The sequence below is a fragment of the Trichoplusia ni genome, unplaced genomic scaffold (assembly GCF_003590095.1).
Source record: "Trichoplusia ni isolate ovarian cell line Hi5 unplaced genomic scaffold, tn1 tig00003511, whole genome shotgun sequence".
NCBI lineage: Eukaryota > Metazoa > Arthropoda > Insecta > Lepidoptera > Noctuidae > Trichoplusia > Trichoplusia ni.
In genome coordinates, this window is record NW_020800411.1 from 2,594 (window position 1) to 23,461 (window position 20,868).

Below are 20,868 nucleotides of genomic sequence, written 5' to 3' on the forward strand. Positions count from 1 at the left end.
AATAACCTAATTAACTAAAAACTTAAATCTCTGATAAAATGAATGTACATCAAAGCTTTCCGTAAAAACAAGTTGTCGTTATCGGATTTTTTCCATCATTTTCAGAGTCCCAATTCCGATATTTAGGTAGGTGCAATTGCCGATGAACGAATGGATTGGACAAGATTGGATAAAAATTACACTACTTATTCATATTTAAATAAAGTAAAAGAAATTCATTGTACAGTGAGTGTTCCGCCCTTTACTGTATTTCGAATTCTTGTGTTAGCAAATTTTTTAGGAGAATAAGAATATTGTCAAAATTTACATCAATTTCCCTTCATTGTACCTAAATAGCGGAATTGCGGAAAATATTTATTAGACTCCAAACAAAAATTACTTTGCGACTGCAAAGTAGTCACTTTCTACTAGGTACTAAACTATTGAATACCTTTGAATGCCCAGGACAAACAAATCTGTCTTCTCAGTCATCAAAAGTATGAAAGAAAATATTTCAGCAAAATTTGTACGGAACCGGTGCGACCTGTAGGTATTCGAACCTTCCTTATTTTTCGATTTGTTAAATCAATACTTAAAACTGATTAGTTTAGTTTGCTCGTTATTCTCAGGAACTACAGCACAGTATAGTCCGTAGGTAAACTATTTATTGGAGCATATAGCTTAGCTTATACGAAATGTGTATACCCCGCGATGATTAATAGGATATGCTCCTAAATGCGCAGTGATGGGATATGTTACAAAAACGAGAGAAGTGGCATGCACTCTTAAAACTAACAACAACAGCTAGTCTTACTTGTAAGTATTTATTAGAATCTGTGTGGTTTGCAAACCTTTAAATGAAAGCCGATTTCGATAATAATTATCTCTTACCAGGAAAATATATCCGACTTAGTATAAGGAGTAAGTTTATTTGAGGTCAACATCGATAATATTACATCTTAAAGAAAAGAAAAATCTGACATCGGAAACCAAGTGAGCTCCAGGGCTCCAATTCTGCTATGTAAATAGCGTAATGAATGGAAATTGTATTTAATTTGACACTGTTCGTATAATACTTCTCGTAACCATTTTGCCAACACAATAATTGTAAATTCATTGTATTGACCGTGAGTGTTCCGCTCCTGTCTGAATTTCCAATTATTGCAATGGAAATTGACCATTCATTCATCGGCCATTATAAATAATAATATAAAAATAAATTGGGCCCAAAATAATTCATAATATTACCTAAAATATTAAATTAATAGCAACGTAAACTATAAAAAATAAATAACTAATATTAATTTATATTATTTAACCATAAAAGATTCTCTAAGATCTTATTATTTGTAACACTTGAGCTAATTAAGCAGTAGAGAAAAGCATTAGACATGTGTAATCTAGATTTACGTCGTAGCGTGGTCTATATCTGATGTCAACAGAGTAATTATAAACGTCTATAATTGCGTAATAACAGAACTACCGCCAACTTTTGAAATATAGCCATAGGTTAGCACTGTTTTAGCTTCGTCGGGGATAGTTATATTAATAACTTGATTGGTTTTACCCACTTGTCTAGAGAAATTGTTATTGTTAATCGATATAGCGAAACTACAACTAATAGATACTGACTCGGATTATATGGACGGTTTAGACTTTTCTTTAAATGGGACTAAAAAATCTTCGAGAACACAATAATCTTGACTAAAATTGGTTTCCCAATACAAATTTAGAGTTACTGAAAACAGTTTTGGTTGGGAGGGGAAACATTTTTCTTTGTAGTTTGCGTATCCAAAGTGTGATGGTAAATTTTTGTACAAAATTTGTTTTTTCTTTATTGTACTGGTACGCTATTAACCGGTTTATATTATTAATAGATATATCTTGAAAAAACATTTATTTCCAAGCAAAGACGTGACATTTAAATTATGACTGTAGAGTTTAAAATACGTTGTTTATTAACGGGTTAAAGCCACCCAAACAACAAAGTTTATTTTTACAAGGGCTTTCAAAGTCACAAGAGTACTGCGTGAGTCACAACTCACAGTGTTTACGAGAAAATATTTTCCATGAAAAAGAGATTGTCTGTGTCGACTTGTGAAGATCACCGCTGTTTTGAATGATCAGGGCCCCAATTCTGCTATTTACAATGACCGATGAATAATTGAAAATTGGCTTAAAATTACTTTTTTCGTATTCTCTTATACATTTTTCCTACACAATTTAGTATGGATGGTACACTCAAGGTCAATATAATTAACTTCAAATGATTGCATTTGGCAAAATACTAAAGAGAATAATAATAATTACAAATTTAATCCGATTGCCATTCAAGCATCGGCCATTGTGAATAGCAGAATCGGGGCCCAGGCCGCGCCACGCCGCGGCCGCGCCGCCAGCCATTTGGGATTCGGAAACGTACTCAGTCCGTAAATAGAAAAACCTGGTTTACGACACCCAAACACACAAGTTACTTGTTCATGGCGCGTATTTCCTTAGCTGTTAACATTCAGTCAATAACCACGTAAAATGCTTGTCTCGACAGTAAAACTTTGTAAAACGTAAGTACTTTGCCCATTTACTTGAGTTAATGCTGAACGATTTCAGCTAAAGACATTTAGTTGCTTATATGACGGTCTTTAAAAAAGTGTAACGGCTTCGTTATATACTCCGTTTCCAATTCGAAGTACGGCTCATTCTTAAATCTTTTATTTGGAAAAGAATGAAATAAATACGTATACTTTCTGTCGATATTTTTCTCGGTTAAACTTTTTCAGTAATTGGTGGCATAGCATGTATTGCATTTGCTGAATTTGCAGAACCAGTCAGTGCTTTTTAAAACAATTATTAGATATTCACAAACATCGATCGAACAGACCATAACATCAAAATTTAGAGCATCCTTTTTTTTCTTAGTAAAAAGTACGAATAAAGCTTATTAGACCATCAATATCCAATTTTTAATTTCCTACAATGCGAACCACTTTAATAGTGGTTCTGGAAATGCAGAAGCTTCAGCAATTTATCTTTGATAAACTTTGACGCAAGAAATTTATTTTCATTTTCAGCATTAGTATTTTGTCTATAATACATTCTGCTTTTTTAATTTTTTAGACATAACAGTGCATCACGTAATTTAATTGTTTCATTTAAACTGTCACTAGTATTCAGTTAATATCTAGTAGTATTATTTAGTTACATAGTCGGAATAGGTACCTATCTACCTCGTCTCGTATTGATCTTCATCTTTATCGTCATATTCAATGAACCGAACAGACGGCAGTACAAACAAGATTTCATTATCAATATGCAGAATACGTAAGACGTAAGTCTTAAATCACAATTACTATGTAGATACTACAACATCCGTTATAAACAATAGGATAATTTTCATTTCATCAAAAAAATCACGTAAATAAATTTAAACATAGTCTCAATAATCAAGATTATTAATCATTGAATTAAATTACTAAACTACGCAGTAAATGATACTTGATTATGTAAATACTTTGCTTGTTTGCCTGCTTATGTACTGCAATAATGTAATGACATATTAAGTTTCATTAAAATTAGGATGACGTCAAATCAGAGACGGTAATTAAATGAGTCATAAAAAAAAACAAATGCCGTCCTTTTCTCTAACGTCGTAGAATTTCTAGCTATATTACTTGAATTTGTACCGAAATAAACATGCGAATCAGCGCCAAAGAGTAAATGATTCTCAAAATCGACGAAAACAACTCTTTAAGGTAGGTAAACCTTGGAAGGAAAGGTCTGTTAATTATAAAAAAAAGATCCATCGAATATTGCCTTTTCCATACTTTTACGCCAAACACGTTTTTATACAACTCATTAATAAAAGCGGTAAACAATGTTTAACCAACACACTTCTTTATTCTCTTGTGATATCCATTAAAATCAGAATATGATTTTGTTATTATGTGGGTGTATACCTATAAGATTAATGTACTTAATAACAACGTTGTGTTTTGTGGTTAATTGAAATGTAGTTGAAATGTAATAAAAATATAATAGGTGTTCACCTATTATATTTATATTTGTATGTTAAATAAGTAACCCTTTCTTAAAATTATATTAAAGGGATTATTTATCTGCCTAAAAAGCAATGTTAAATTTAAACCAGTTACAAATACCGGTCTTGTTATAGTGTTCATTACTGTACAGTATCTGTTACTTATATTTGAAACTTCACTCCGGTATCAAATTAACCACCCCTAATCCTGTAATAGCTTACCCCACTCTTAAAATTAGAAAAAAAATAAAAACTGTTCACAGAAAATGTAAAAAAAAAAATGTATTAAAAATGATGTGTGGATTCGAAGCTATGCAGATTTACAACAGAAAGCTTAGTTATTTTAACACCTGTAAAGTATATTTCCTTCTATCTAAATTAATTTAATAATAATATTTTTTTTGGCAACAATTTTTTTAACTTGTATTTATATATTTGAATGACAAGACATTATATCGCATTGCCGATACTAAAAAGCCACTCACCCTTTCCCTAGGCACCATGGCGCCAGGCTAGGGAGCACATCGCAAGCAATACCAGCAGCCCTCGCTTCATGGTCACTTCGTGTCTCGCGGACGGTTAACCAAAGCGTAATTGGCAAAAAAAAAAATAGTTTGTTTGGCGCGCGCGGTGACTGAGCGTACCGGAGTGGCGACTGCGGGTGGGTGCCGCGTTATAAGTACGTACGCTGGCTCTGTAAGAGGCCCCCGTCGCACCACCGCCGCCGCTACAGATTTCCCTCACGAAATCACCACTACTACTACGATACGAGGATATTTATCTTTATTATTGTTTGTGGTTTAACTGCCATGAACGGACGAGCCTATTGTAGTAGCGATAGCGATAAGCCAACGACTCGCACGCCGCGCCGGCACCTAATAAATATTGTTTTGTTATTGCAGTGATGCGCGGTTAAGTTCAAACTGTTGAGTAGAGGACTAGAGATAACGTATTATGAACTTCATTAAGATTTTGATGACATTCATCACGTACGATTGGCTTACAAGCTATGAACTAACATCTATCAATGTTGTAGGGCGCCGTATTTTAGTATCTAGAGGGTATTTAGTATATAGTTTCATTTTACTTTGTTTTTTTTTTAATTAAACCCTAAATTGAATTATAAATTACTAATAAAGCAACAATTTGTTATCACGAGGATTAATTCAAGGATTTTTAAAGGCTTACTGAAATGCGCTTTTGTCATAAATTTATTAAGAAAAATAACAATGGTCGTTAAACAGCGATGACACCAAGCTACACACGAACTCAAAAAACAGTAGAGTCCTTTCCGCGACGCTACTTCGAATTATTCGATTCCCTTAGGTATTTAATACACAATTCGGTCTGAATTAATATGTACATAAAAAATCAGTGGGAAATCGCTCAATCACTTGGAAATCCTCATGGTCTTCCTTCGCTGTGGGGAAGGCGAAGGGGTATGCCGGACCACCGGAATGCATCCCCGTTCCCATTAGTCAGGGCAAAGCGGGAACGAGAACTTATCATCTTAATCTAACCCGACTGATTTACAAGGAATTTTATCAAACAAAAATGAAATAAAAGGGCAATTATGCGGTGCCAGGCTTCTACCTTTTTTAACATTCATAGCATATATCTACAGCTTGAAATACTAGTTATTTTCAAATATGACTTACAATCGAGAAAATTTTCGTTGCTTCAACGATGCGCCTATAAAATAAAACTTAATAAAAAAGGCCATAAATCCGATCTCATTCATTAATTATATAAGGCTTCTAACTGTCTTAGTTCACCGCACCCTTGTTTTTCAAAATAATGTGCTACCTCCTGCGCGATGTTTACGAACTCCGTATTTACATTTAAGCAACTAGTTATTTAATCTACACAGAATTTGCGTAGGTTGTATTTTTCCAATCTATTTTATTGGTCAGGGATGTGAGGTGATAAAGCTCTGAGAACCAATCAGAATTAGGAAATAACGGCCGCGAAAACATAACCAACAACTTTTCAGACATTTTTTTCGTATAAATCTAACGTGTTTTAACATAACGTGCATTAGCTCTAGGCCAAGTGATATTTCTTCTATTGTTTTTTTAATGACAGTAGAAAATGCATGGAAATTACATTAAATTTCGATTAACCCTAGAAAGATAGTCTGCGTAAAATTGACGCATGCATTCTTGAAATATTGCTCTCTCTTTCTAAATAGCGCGAATCCGTCGCTGTGCGTTTAGGACATCTCAGTCGCCGCTTGGAGCTCCCGTGAGGCGTGCTTGTCAATGCGGTAAGTGTCACTGATTTTGAACTATAACGACCGCGTGAGTCAAAATGACGCATGATTATCTTTTACGTGACTTTTAAGATTTAACTCATACGATAATTATATTGTTATTTCATGTTCTACTTACGTGATAACTTATTATATATATATTTTCTTGTTATAGATATCGTGACTAATATATAATAAAATGGGTAGTTCTTTAGACGATGAGCATATCCTCTCTGCTCTTCTGCAAAGCGATGACGAGCTTGTTGGTGAGGATTCTGACAGTGAAATATCAGATCACGTAAGTGAAGATGACGTCCAGAGCGATACAGAAGAAGCGTTTATAGATGAGGTACATGAAGTGCAGCCAACGTCAAGCGGTAGTGAAATATTAGACGAACAAAATGTTATTGAACAACCAGGTTCTTCATTGGCTTCTAACAAAATCTTGACCTTGCCACAGAGGACTATTAGAGGTAAGAATAAACATTGTTGGTCAACTTCAAAGTCCACGAGGCGTAGCCGAGTCTCTGCACTGAACATTGTCAGATCTCAAAGAGGTCCGACGCGTATGTGCCGCAATATATATGACCCACTTTTATGCTTCAAACTATTTTTTACTGATGAGATAATTTCGGAAATTGTAAAATGGACAAATGCTGAGATATCATTGAAACGTCGGGAATCTATGACAGGTGCTACATTTCGTGACACGAATGAAGATGAAATCTATGCTTTCTTTGGTATTCTGGTAATGACAGCAGTGAGAAAAGATAACCACATGTCCACAGATGACCTCTTTGATCGATCTTTGTCAATGGTGTACGTCTCTGTAATGAGTCGTGATCGTTTTGATTTTTTGATACGATGTCTTAGAATGGATGACAAAAGTATACGGCCCACACTTCGAGAAAACGATGTATTTACTCCTGTTAGAAAAATATGGGATCTCTTTATCCATCAGTGCATACAAAATTACACTCCAGGGGCTCATTTGACCATAGATGAACAGTTACTTGGTTTTAGAGGACGGTGTCCGTTTAGGATGTATATCCCAAACAAGCCAAGTAAGTATGGAATAAAAATCCTCATGATGTGTGACAGTGGTACAAAGTATATGATAAATGGAATGCCTTATTTGGGAAGAGGAACACAGACCAACGGAGTACCACTCGGTGAATACTACGTGAAGGAGTTATCAAAGCCTGTGCACGGTAGTTGTCGTAATATTACGTGTGACAATTGGTTCACCTCAATCCCTTTGGCAAAAAACTTACTACAAGAACCGTATAAGTTAACCATTGTGGGAACCGTGCGATCAAACAAACGCGAGATACCGGAAGTACTGAAAAACAGTCGCTCCAGGCCAGTGGGAACATCGATGTTTTGTTTTGACGGACCCCTTACTCTCGTCTCATATAAACCGAAGCCAGCTAAGATGGTATACTTATTATCATCTTGTGATGAGGATGCTTCTATCAACGAAAGTACCGGTAAACCGCAAATGGTTATGTATTATAATCAAACTAAAGGCGGAGTGGACACGCTAGACCAAATGTGTTCTGTGATGACCTGCAGTAGGAAGACGAATAGGTGGCCTATGGCATTATTGTACGGAATGATAAACATTGCCTGCATAAATTCTTTTATTATATACAGCCATAATGTCAGTAGCAAGGGAGAAAAGGTTCAAAGTCGCAAAAAATTTATGAGAAACCTTTACATGAGCCTGACGTCATCGTTTATGCGTAAGCGTTTAGAAGCTCCTACTTTGAAGAGATATTTGCGCGATAATATCTCTAATATTTTGCCAAATGAAGTGCCTGGTACATCAGATGACAGTACTGAAGAGCCAGTAACGAAAAAACGTACTTACTGTACTTACTGCCCCTCTAAAATAAGGCGAAAGGCAAATGCATCGTGCAAAAAATGCAAAAAAGTTATTTGTCGAGAGCATAATATTGATATGTGCCAAAGTTGTTTCTGACTGACTAATAAGTATAATTTGTTTCTATTATGTATAAGTTAAGCTAATTACTTATTTTATAATACAACATGACTGTTTTTAAAGTACAAAATAAGTTTATTTTTGTAAAAGAGAGAATGTTTAAAAGTTTTGTTACTTTATAGAAGAAATTTTGAGTTTTTGTTTTTTTTTTAATAAATAAATAAACATAAATAAATAGTTTGTTGAATTTATTATTAGTATGTAAGTGTAAATATAATAAAACTTAATATCTATTCAAATTAATAAATAAACCTCGATATACAGACCGATAAAACACATGCGTCAATTTTACGCATGATTATCTTTAACGTACGTCACAATATGATTATCTTTCTAGGGTTAATCACGTGACGAGCGCTTTCTATCAACGTTTTCCAACCACATCCAGCAAAGTTAAATTGTAATTGAACAGAAACATTTTACAAGTACAATTATCAAGCAAAATAACCCCAATTTATGATGAAATAAGCCATGGACATAAAATAGTGCCTGCTACTGCGTCATACGACAAATTAAATAGAAGACTTCTATGAACTCGACGTGATAAGAGATTCGGATCACGCCATGCTTTATCAAACCATGATTCACTATTGTTAAAGTTTTCGTTGCGGAACTTTTTGTGACCTTATGACTTCATGGAACTTTACAACGAGGCCCTTTTTGGTAAACATAAACATGTGGCCCTGTTAACAGTTAAAGTGAAGGGAGAAGAATTCCAAGGGCTTCCGTAAAGGATAGTTCAGTAATAGCTGGGCAGTGATTCTGCTATTTACAATGGCCATTGGATTAAATTTGAAACTATTGACATTCTCTGAAGCTTTTGCCGAGAAAATAATTGGTATTCATTGCCTTGACCGTGAGTGTTCCGCCTCGTACTGCTCGTATTAATTTAAAAGAGTAGAAACTTATTTAACGATTTTTTCAACAACTAGCGCAAAATTAACGCCTTCTAGAAATAAAAACATTTAGGTTTGATTAGACTTTAAATCAGTTTCCAGTTAGGTAAATTGCATGTTCCTTATGTATATATAACCTATATGTTAAGTGTTTACCACTAGTTTGATCACTTGTGGAATTGGTAAACACACACAGGATGGATTGAGGTGTTATCTCGACGTTGTAAAGGGCCCAACTACATGGTTCGTGGCTGACGCAAGGTTTTAGGGTGGTTGCATGTTACGCGTCCAAGTCCACACCAGTCTTTTTAAATTCAGAGAAATTATGGGGTTCCACTTTCACCTTTCCACACGGAACCCTTATACAAAGGCTTTCCAAAAACCATGGACAGGATATAGACAAAATTTGGTACTCAGACACTTAGTTTATTACGTGGATTAAGACGTAAGTAGGATAATTTTATCTCGATTTAATTTTCATGTGGGGCATTATTCGGCAGCTGCCGGTTTAGATATATAAAAATAACGACTAATTTTAGGCACCGATTTTAAAATACTTAATTGTCGATGTCGAAATACAAAATAAAACGGAATAGATTTAATGATGACTGATTCCTAACTCATTTAATCGAAAAATGACTTGAAATGTTCACAAAACGTGGTAAGGCACTATAGGTGTTTAGAGCCATGACCATGAAAATCCAATGCCCCGTGAATAGTCTATTCCAAGAATAGCTAATGCACTCCGGTCCCCATGATGTAATCGGGTGCAATGGAGTGCACACCTAACTGACGCCGGCTGAGACTATAACTATAAATAGAGAGAGAAGGGAGATTGCTATACATATTTACGAGATTAAAGATGCGACGACATCCTTTAACCGTTTTCTAAAGACGCGTGTTAATCATGATTAGTCTACAAGTGGCATACTTAAAGGAAATAATTAAAGTTATGACTGATATCACGTTCCTGATATTTGCGCTCTGGCAACCTATCGAGCGAATACTATCTGCACGTGCGTATGAGCACGGTGCCATCGTGTCTCGCCGTGACTACAGCTATAGGTTAAGGAGTTCAAATTTGTAATAGCTAAAGAGCTTTTTAAAGAAGACTATTACATGTCTGAGTTAAAACGAAATGGTTTCTAGCTGCTTCAATGATAAGCGAACGTTGGATTCGCAACATGTGGATCTCGGTCGCAATGAGAATGCTGTCTCACAGAGAACACGGTTGTAATTGGATTATATTGCCAGGCGTCGGAGCTAATCTGCGCCACAGTCTTTCCGAAAATGCACCCAAACAAATCCAAGAGTTACAAACTTACGACTCAACAAAAAAACAAACATTACGAGTTGTACGCCACGACGCGTAATGTCTGGATTTCACAAACAACAATAAGATAGTAAAGCAGGTGAGTTATGTATGTCTGTCTGTGTGACCGTCTGTGATCGGACACACTGAGTCACCACTACTTATATATATATATATATATAGGTACACCTGGCTCCACCTCCAATTCATGCGCATCGTCCCATGAAATTTCATACTTACATCATATTTATGAGGATTTGTTGTAGGCATAGAAATCATAATTATTTAGATTTCTATGGTTGTAAGAAGTATGAGGAAATAATAATAAAACTGCAACTGTTTGTTATTCAAGAATTCGAAATAATAAAAAAAACCCTTGAAAGTCTGAAAATTTCGAGTAAAATCTTACAGTATGAGGTTAGGTGTATAAGTATACTACATAAGGTAATCTCTTAAAAGGTTACTAACATTAGTCTACGTGTTCGTTATGTTTGCGGCACTAACAAAATTCTTAAAATACCACATTCAACTTTCAATTGCCAAGTTTTGGTAAGTGGTCTTGGATTAAATAAGCCAGCATCGTATCCTAAGCTCAAAATCTTTACGAATTATCCTGCTCCGAGCCAACGGCAAAAGAAACTGACAGCCCCAGATTTTTTTATCTAGCTTACAAACTCATCGTTCCCCTGCCTTTATCCCAATTATTTTATTTGGTGTCGGCGCAACATGTCTTCCTCTTCATCTAGCTGACAGGCTGTTTAGATTTTTTACTGCTATATATATATATATATAAATTGGCTTTAAGATACTTATTGTATGTGCAGAATAAGCCACTGACGAGCGTTTTGAGATTTGGCGCCCAGCAACAAATGCATACTGAAAGTGTAAGCCATGAGTAATGGCCATAAATGTCCACACAATACAGTAATAGCTTTCTTACTAAAGGACGTTGGCTTTTAAACCTATTTGGCTTGTGTTGCGTATACTTATAGGCTTATTGATTAGGTATCTATTTAAAAAAAGTCTTTATTGACTAAAAACTCAGTTTAAAAGTAAAACGCGACTAATAACAATAGTTAAACAATAAAAAAAAACCATATCGACTATGCCACTGGAATATATCAGTCGTTGATTTATTTAATAGGTATACGTTGGTATTTTAAACACACAAAATGATCTTTCATCATTTTAGGGTTTTAGGGGAGCCCAAGGGCAAAACAGAACTCTATTACTAAGGGTCTGTTTTCTGTCTGACTATCCGACACCAGCCTGTGACCAAGCTCATAAACAGTTATAGTTAGACAGTTTAAATTTTGACGAATTATGCATTTTCGTTGCCGCTACAAGAAACTCTAAAAATAACGATCCAGATTAAGCAACGTTGTTACGGTCATAAATTTGTTCGGTTACGAATAAGTTTGTGCGTACACCCTCAAAGGCCTCAAATTTATTTGTCACCTAACCGGTTAGTCGAGAGTCCGACTCGCACTGGGCGGTTCTATTTTAAGTGCCTAAAAAACAAACGAAATGTAGTCGCAAATTGATAAAAGTACCATAATATATCTACCTATGATTATCTACTGAAGAAATTTAAGTGTTATGTGTGTAAAATTTTGTATTTAATATAACTGCATGAATAGCCGAGCGACCTTAACTGTCACGACGCCAAATCCACAGAGCAATACGTGTTGCGGGTTCAATCCATTTGTGTGATCCACGAATGCATGAATTGGGTCCGAGTGTCTTTGTCCATGCGATTTGAATATTTGCTAAACCCCCGGCGATACAAGGATACATTTTTTAATGTGAGAGTCGTTTCTTTTTTAAAGGAGATACAACAAATTACAATTCAAAATAATCTCAACGCTATAAAACGCCAGTAATGTTAAATACATAAGGCGTTATTTTGTAATAGAAAATTAAACTATATAATTGTGAGTATTGTGACTTACAGTACGTAATTAAGTAATTATGTAGAGTAACAATATGATTAAAGCTGAATCACAATATTGCGTATTAACTATTACCTATTGTCTGAAGTATTCGCTAACAAAACAAATGTGTTATGATGAAATATCTTGACACGATGTCTCAAAGTTTATGTCTGGCAAACACATCACACTCTCGACCCAGAAACAGTTGGCTTGGCAGTTTACACCGTAGGGCGGGGTTCAACGCTCTATCAAAACAAGATCAACAATTTTGGACGGTATAATTACCGCTTACATAATGAGTTATTTAGATTCGTCTGGACCGCGACTGTCTCGCGCTGACGTCGGACCTATATTGTTCCAAGAAACTTATCAGGAAAGTTATTTGATAAATACTGAGTACCATCGCTGTTTTTTTTTATATTTTCGAAGGTCCTGTTAACTTTTCTTTTATTCAAGAGTGCTAATATAATATTGCTTTTCCGTTTACCTGTGTCTTATCTATTTCACAAAATCAGAATAAGTGTAAAAACGGGCCAGTATTTCCGTCGTATGACAAATACTACGTACTTACTGGCACCTAGAAAAATATTTGTTTCGACTCAGTATTCGTATTTCAATGTCAATTTATTTTCCGGTTCAATAATTTTACAGTGTAGGTACACCTTAGTCTGAAAAGTTTCACAAAATAAATCTATCGTATTTAATTTCGTGAATGTAGTTATTAGTGGTTTTCTAACTAGTGCTAGGTTCACGTGTCGTTTGTAAAACGATCGCAGACTGCAGGGCGACGCGGGCGCAGCGACCGCGACCGCAACCGCTGTCATATATAACTACGTGCGGTGAGGATGGACCAGGGGCTTAGACAAAGTAACAATTTAAAAACGATAACGAAGTTCGACAAGACTCAACTGTATGGGATTGACTTAAGCCACGTTAAATCACGTGGTCAATCGTCATCGTTATCGCAAGTTGGTAGGCAATGTAATAATTCATAACGAAATCATAACGAAACGAATCGTCATCGCGTTTGTTCCATACAAATGCGTAGACAAGCAGCACTTTCGGTGTTCGTTATTGTCGCGATCGCGATCGACAAAAAAGATAACGAAACGAACGTTCAAACGTTGTAGTTATCCATACAAAATGGCCGGATTTCATTGAACAGCTGATTTTAGATGTTAAGTGTTTACGTATATTTAAGTTTTTTCCTTGCAATCGGAGTCGAGCCGTCATTTTTATTTTTTGAAAGGAGTTTTTCAATGGTTTTGCAGATTATTATTGCGTTGGAAGGCGGATCTTGTTGGAACGTTTCGATAGTAATATAGTAAATATCTATATTAATTATTTATTTCTAAAAAAAGTAAGTAATGAAATCTGTTTTTCCAATACTTCGGTATGATTATGTATTTATTTTGCTAAAATATTTAATACTCAGTAGTAATAAGATAATATTTATTTTTATATTATTAAATTTGCATTATTCGTACTCATGTCTATGAATAATAAAAGCCTTTTGGTAAACGTTCTCTAATTTAACTTTATTTAACCAATTTATGTCGAGTTGGATATAGTTGGTACCTACTTAATTTTTTTTTTCGATAAATAAGGTCATAAAGAAGTTTCAATTCTTACCTTTGTGCACTAGTACACACACACACATTTCATTTTTAATGGAAAATAATATTATTCTTATCATCTATACTAATATATAAAGCTGAAGTGTTTGTTTGTTTGAACGCGCTAATCTCAGGAACTACTAGGCCAAATTGAAAAATTCTTTTTGTGTTGAATAGACCATTCATCGAGGAAGGCTTTAGGCTATAAATCACGCTGCGACTAATAGGAGCGAAGATAGGTACAACGGAAAATGGGAAAAAACAGGGCAGGTATAAATCATAACTTAGATTAGATTAGAATATTCTTTATTGTACACCATGGAATTACAGCAGTGATTTTTAATACATACAATGTTAGGGTACAATGGCGGTCTTATCGCTAAAAGCGATATCTTTCAGACAACCTTTGGATGGACAGGAAAATTATCAGTATATACAGAGGTAGGTGGTGCACTATTGTTAAAAACATGTAAAGGTATACATAAACATACATAACATAGAAATAATAAATAAAATGAATACATACAATAATCTGATAATCAGTGTTTAAGATGGCTACTTTAAAGAAAGGAGATGGTCTTTTACCAGTTTTTTAAAGGTGCTCAGTGTCTGAGCCTTTCTGATTGATGCAGGGAGTTTTTTCCACAAGCGCACACCTTGCACAGTGAAAGACCTATCGAAGAATCCTGTGGAGTGAGGTGGCATCTTAAGTCGCAAATTTTCCAATGACCTCAGGCATCGTGAATGTGTGTCATTAAGGAACTGGAAACTTTCTTTGAGATAAATGGGAGTTGAAGGACTAAAAAGAGTACTATAAAGTAATGAAAGAATATGCGCATTCCGGCGAAGGCGAATAGGGAGCCACTTGAGCTTCAGACGAAATTCAGACACGTGATCATATTTGCGTAAACCAAATATGAACCTAATGCAAAAGTTCTGAAGACGCTCAAGTTTATCTAGCTGTTCCTCATTTATATCAAGATAGCTGACATCAGCATAATCGAGGATGGGCAGCAAAAGGGATTCCGCAAGTGCAACTTTAGTGGCAGTTGGTAGAAAGTGACGAAGTCTCCTAAGCGAACCAGCCAAGCGAAACAATTTTTGACCTACCTCTCGAATCTGTTGGCCCCAAGTGAGATTTCGGTCAATGTAAATAACCAGATTCCTAACTGTGTGGCTAATTGGTACTACAGCACCGTGGAAAATAATCTGGGGCAATTGCGACCAATTAATTCGGGAGGTAAGCCTGGAACTGCCCACAACAATGGCTTGCGTTTTCTCAGGCTTAACTATGAGCCCATGGGCTGCACTCCAATCCGGAATTCGTGCAAGATCGGCGTTTAAGTTAATTAAACCTTGAGGTAATTCGTCCAGCGTGGCCTGCGAGTATATTTGCATATCATCTGCATAAAGGTGGTAAGATGAAAGAAGATCCTTCGAAATATTATTAATAAATAAAGAAAGCAGCAACGGAGAGGGAACACCGCCCTGTGGTACGCCAGCATGGGTATCACACCATGAACCATGAAGGTATGACCATGGTTATACCTTCAATGGATATACGTTACCGTCGGCCGTACAGGTAACTCTGAAACCAATCAACTGCCGTTGGAGATATGTTAAAAGAGCGCAGCATGCCAAGGAGTATATCAAAATCGACGGTATAACTTATATCTTCTACCCACGGGAACGAAGTCGCGGGCAGCAGCTAGTATCAAATAAATGTAGTAATCAAACAAATCAAATCATAATATAAAACTGCATGGTTAACAAACTTCATTGAAACTGTTTATGTAAAATGAAACTGCGCGGACAGCGGTGCAGCGGTGACAGCAAAATGTTCGATACCATAAACAATATCTGGGCCCCGATTCTGCTGTTTACAACGGCCGATGAATGAATGAAATTTGGCTAAAATTACACTTTTCGTATTCTCTTAATCATTTTTCCTACACAATAATTGAAAATTCAGGATGGGACGATACACTCTAGGTCAGTACTCTAACTTCCAATTATTACATTGGCAAAGTGCATAAGAGAATAGGAATAATTTCAAATTTAATCCAAGTCCATCAATTCACCGGCCATTGTAAATATCTGAATCGGAACCCAAGGCCCCAATTCCGCGATCTCATAATATCTTACTTTAAAACTATTTTATAAGTGAGTAAAACCTATTCTACTTAAAAAACAAAGAAATTAATTAAAAACTGTTTTCCAATCTAGCGAGGGACTGTACAAACATAATTTAAAAGTCAAAATCTATTTTAACTTTTAAAATACTTACATTAAAGGCATAAGTTGTTTTATTTTAAAACATATTGACAAATATTTTGATGTTAACTGAATATAATGGAGCAAAGTTTTAATATTTAAGTCTTGTTCTGATTTTAAAATTCAGTTTAATCGGAAATCATGTATTTTGCATGAGAATGGCTTGAATTCTAACGGAAATAAGTTTTTAGCATTCTATATTCTCCACGTGTAATAAAATTATAATACCCCTACAACTTTTTTGTCTATGAACTTACATGTTGAGTAAATTAAGAGATCATCGATTCACCCCGAATGATAAGTTAATCATTTTGGACACTTAAGTTCAAGCATCTGTGTAGAGGTACTGCCAAGAGTGCCAAATAGTAAATAAATTGCAACGCATTTTCTGCGCACCGGCCACAACACGGTAGACGTTGCACAGCAGTTCAGGAGATACTACTATTATGGTTCTGGTTTAATTAATAAGAGCCCGACAGTGCCCGACACATCCCACTTCCTCCCGCGCGGAGGTGGGTGATAACGAGGTTAACAATAAAAAGGCAGAAGTCTACTGTGGCAATAGAGAAGAAATCATCACAGTAGTTTAATCCATACTAATGAATCGATTGATAAAGTTTCTATCCCCGCTGTGTCACAAACGGATGAAAACGAGTATCGTTGAATCCTAAACAATCACACTTGGACTTAGTGTCCAACGTTTCACACGTCCGATGGCATTAAAATTATTACGATTACATTTTCTCTTATTGTGATGAATTGATAACTATTGCTCAAGGGTTATTATTCGATAAATCTGTAGATCAATGAGTGGGTCAGAGGGCTCTCATTGTTGACGTCATGCAAGCAGCTGTGCGGTAGACGTGTTTCTGCGTGTAAATCCTATACTGCGTAGTAAAATTTTAATCAACAGTTTACGCAGTTATTTATTTATGATACGCGAATCCGGAGTATAAGTTAGATGTCCAAAATACAGGAACTGGATAGGAATGTGGTATATTTATAGATATTTTTGTTGTTAAACTTTATCATTTTTCCGGATGAGATTTCATCATTTATAGGATCATGATTTCATCATACCGCTTTGAGTAGAGCGGAAGGAAGTGTCACAATTTTACCGATTAATACCTTCCCATGTTCCATGTCCTTTCCTTGCCATTTGTGTGCAAGAGCCGCAATACCCAATCGGTCAGTCCTTCTGGTCTCGCAGGCATCAACCCTAATGGCCTCCCCTGGCACTCAATTAACTTCGTTTGTATCTTGTCTGTATAATCTAAAAAAAGGGTTGTAATAAGCCGTAAAGCAATGTTGTCAATGTATACTTTATGTGTCTCCCGGATCGTAGCTCCCGAACTGGGTAACCGAATGCTGTGTGATTTTCTGAAAGTGATTTCGGAGGTATTTCGATGTAGAAGGGTGGCTTCTCCAGATGAATACTAGTTTTTTTTTTTGTATTCGTGTCAGTATTGATTCCTAATTATTATCTAGCATTGATTCCATCTTTAAGATTAATTAAATAATACTTTTTATGCCCATGACTTATTTATGGTTCCATACCCGATGGGTACAACAATACCCTATTACATACCAAAGCTCCGCTGTCTGCCTTTCTGTCCGCCAGTCTGTCGCTGTTTTAACAATAAATAACAATCAAAATGCCAGTTTGGTAAAAAAAAATGATTTCAAGAAATAGTTGGTACAATCTTAAATTTGATGTTTTTTAGCCTATTTGCATGGTACCCTCAATGTTCCTCAAGGGTCCAACTTGAACTTGGCCGATTTTTGTTAATTATTCAAACGTACAGACTTCAATCTGAGAGGCTTAGCGATTAAGAAAAATGATACTATCCATTCTCCTACGCTTTAGTTCTCTTAGTCACCCCGGGTGCGCGACGAGGCTATGCTGGTATGCTCTGTTCGAATTCGTTTGATTGAATACCACGAGTTTAGCTTTAAGGTTGTACTTATCCAAGTTGTATTTTCTCCTTCTTTTTATTCAAAATGTTACAGATATAATAAGAATGTCCCGTTTTATGGTAAAAAAAATGCTACATTATAAGAACCAGTTGATACCTTAGCGCCATTAGTACTGCTTTCCATAGAAGTCATATTTTTTATTTATTTACTAAAATACAAAAGGAATTGTAGGATCATGAGTGTAAGCTGTGCACTACGATCATAAACACTATTTAAGAAAAAAAACTCTTCGGCAAACACTAAACGCGAAGAGTCAAAAAAAGTTAGCTGTCACTGTCACACTGATGTATGTCACTGTGTCATTTAGCGCTAGCTGTGGTGGCTTGCTATTTATTTTAAAAATTTGCCCTTTAATTAATCAAAGGCTATACAAACTCAACAATAACTTTTCTAATTGAAATGAAATTGTAACGCACGAAATAGAGCCTCAAGGATAATACTATAAGTGTTTTTTAGAAGAAAAATAAATATGTCGTTGGAAACCGTGCCAAAGGATCTTCGAGGATTGCGAGCTTGTTTAGTTTGCTCGTTAATAAAGGTATGAAAACTTATATTTCATATAAATTATTATACAAATCATAACCAATACTGAACTACTTACACGAGGCGGTTTAATTTTTATGTATGCACACGACACATACACTTAAACGTTTTAAACCAATTCGCATAACGTTTTGTTTCAGACATTTGATCAGTTTGAATATGATGGCTGTGACAACTGCGATGAATTTTTAAGAATGAAAAATAACAAAGACAATGTCTATGACTGCACTAGCAATAATTTTGATGGGTAAGGTGTTTAATGTAAATATTTACCAGATTAATAACAGATGTGTATTTATTAGTACATCTGTTTTTTTAACTAAATTTTTGAGTTTTCTTTTGTTCACTTACATACTCCATTGTTTTTTATTACTTCAGAATGATAGCTGTTATGAGCCCTGAAGATAGTTGGGTGTGCAAGTGGCAACGCATTAGTAAGTAATTTATTAAAATCCATTTTATTTATAAAGCATGAAACTGCAACTAATTACCATAGTTAGACACTTATGATGGAAAAACTAGAAAGTTGAGCATACAAGTGACAATATTGTTTGCCACATTTAATGTCTTATATGCAAACAACACCATTTAGATGTTACTGTTCACAGGTCGATTCTGCAAAGGAGTTTATGCCATATCAGTGTCTGGCAGACTACCAGCTGGGGTCATCAGGGAAATGAAGAGCCGTGGCTATGTGTACAGACCCAGGGATACGAGTCAAAGATAAATTATAATACCTCTTTAATATTAAGTAATTATAATAATAAAACATTATACTTATTGTATGTGTATTACTTCAGTTTTAATGCTACATGACAGTAGCTAAATTTGATACATCATACTGGCTTGGCCTGCAACAAATAAATCCTAAATATTCATAAAGTAGGATCCTGTATATTCAAGACTATGACTGGTATTATACACTAAGAAATGAAAATAATTAGAATTCTAAAGAAAAAAATATTTTACTAAACAACTATACAACATAACTTACTGAAATACATAAATTAACAATATATTCTACGTACAACTTCATTGGAACCTTAATAAATGCCAGAAAACACTTTACTAGTTATTAATTTTCTTATACATTCAACAAGTAGTCGGTAACAACAATAGATTCTCTAATATGAAAACAATGATTATTTCTTTATGTTCAGTATATATCAAGATACTATGTGTTTCCGTGTTTGGTTAGCGTTGCAGTATCTAGCATGTTGCGAGTTTCAATGTGCAGGAGATCATATTGTGTCAACTAGTGCCTGAAGGAGGAGCTTTAAATTCACTGTCGGTGCCGAGAACATCTTTATCAATTTCTTTAAAGTCTATGTTCTGCTGCTTCATTGCATTCTGCAAACAAACAAACATAATTAAAAAAAAAATGTCACCTCATGTTGCAAATTTATCCCATATATAATTTTATTTCATCATACATATCAATCTTCAATATCAATTCAGTTTTTCTGATTCATTTTATTATACAGTTCACACACACATTTCTCAATGTGCCAAATGCCTAAATCTGATAAGATAGTGTGTTATGATACAGTGAAATGTTACTTTTATGAATTTTATGAATGAAAGCTTTCATTTAGCAACATAATAAATATAGATCCTTATATTATAGCAATAAAAATAACCACAACATACATTTACCTTTACACAATCCTGATAAACTTTAAAAATACCAGCGCAAATTGAATCATCGTGGTCTCCTTTCAAAAACCTTTCGGAAAACCAACTATTAAAACAGTCGTCGTATTTTTTCTTTAGCTCAGTGCATTCTTCTCCAATACTATTCATGGTTTTGGTGTCTGTTTAACACCACCTATTTATCAGGTTTCTAGTTAATTCTTAACTGGAAAGACGGTATACTTTCATGTAGCAAAGCGTAACTTATGCTTATCAAGTAAGAATGACATAACATAACACAATGTGACATTTGACAGTTTCGTCGAATCGATATTAAGTTGTTTTCCTCTGGCAACACAGTGTTATCAGTTTTTTGTAAAGGGTAGGCTAAAACACTTCGATTTTATAATCGTTGT

At 35.1% G+C, this 20,868-nt stretch overlaps 2 protein-coding genes across 2 annotated transcripts; one reads left to right on the forward strand and one right to left on the reverse strand.

Moving 5' to 3' along the window:
• Positions 1 to 18,540: 18,540 nt before the first annotated feature.
• On the forward strand, positions 18,541 to 19,601 carry LOC113507947 (transcription elongation factor SPT4-like). Its single transcript, XM_026890888.1, has 4 exons — positions 18,541 to 18,815; positions 18,961 to 19,067; positions 19,199 to 19,254; positions 19,429 to 19,601. The coding sequence occupies exons 1-4, from the start codon at positions 18,747 to 18,749 to the stop codon at positions 19,545 to 19,547; spliced, it is 351 nt and encodes a 116-aa protein (XP_026746689.1). The 5' UTR covers positions 18,541 to 18,746; the 3' UTR covers positions 19,548 to 19,601.
• A 97-nt stretch (positions 19,602 to 19,698) lies between these two features.
• Positions 19,699 to 20,748, reverse strand: LOC113507948 (TP53-regulated inhibitor of apoptosis 1-like). Its single transcript, XM_026890890.1, has 2 exons — positions 20,477 to 20,748; positions 19,699 to 20,170 (listed from the first exon to the last, which is right to left on the reverse strand). Exons 1-2 carry the CDS (start codon positions 20,621 to 20,623, stop codon positions 20,072 to 20,074), a joined length of 246 nt encoding a protein of 81 aa, XP_026746691.1. The 5' UTR covers positions 20,624 to 20,748; the 3' UTR covers positions 19,699 to 20,071.
• Positions 20,749 to 20,868: the final 120 nt, after the last annotated feature.

What these genes read in the sequence shown, in the direction of transcription:
- LOC113507947 (XM_026890888.1), top strand. Translation starts at nt 18,747, where the DNA reads ATGTCGTTGGAAACCGTGCCAAAGGATCTTCGAGGATTGCGAGCTTGT. An exon ending in TAGTTTGCTCGTTAATAAAG is followed by an intron (nt 18,816 to 18,960) that starts GTATGAAAACTT and finishes GTTTTGTTTCAG; the next exon opens with ACATTTGATCAGTTTGAATA. An exon ending in ACTAGCAATAATTTTGATGG is followed by an intron (nt 19,068 to 19,198) that starts GTAAGGTGTTTA and finishes TTATTACTTCAG; the next exon opens with AATGATAGCTGTTATGAGCC.
- LOC113507948 (XM_026890890.1), bottom strand. Translation starts at nt 20,623, where the DNA reads ATGAATAGTATTGGAGAAGAATGCACTGAGCTAAAGAAAAAATACGAC. An exon ending in TTTATCAGGATTGTGTAAAG is followed by an intron (nt 20,171 to 20,476) that starts GTAAATGTATGT and finishes GTTTGTTTGCAG; the next exon opens with AATGCAATGAAGCAGCAGAA.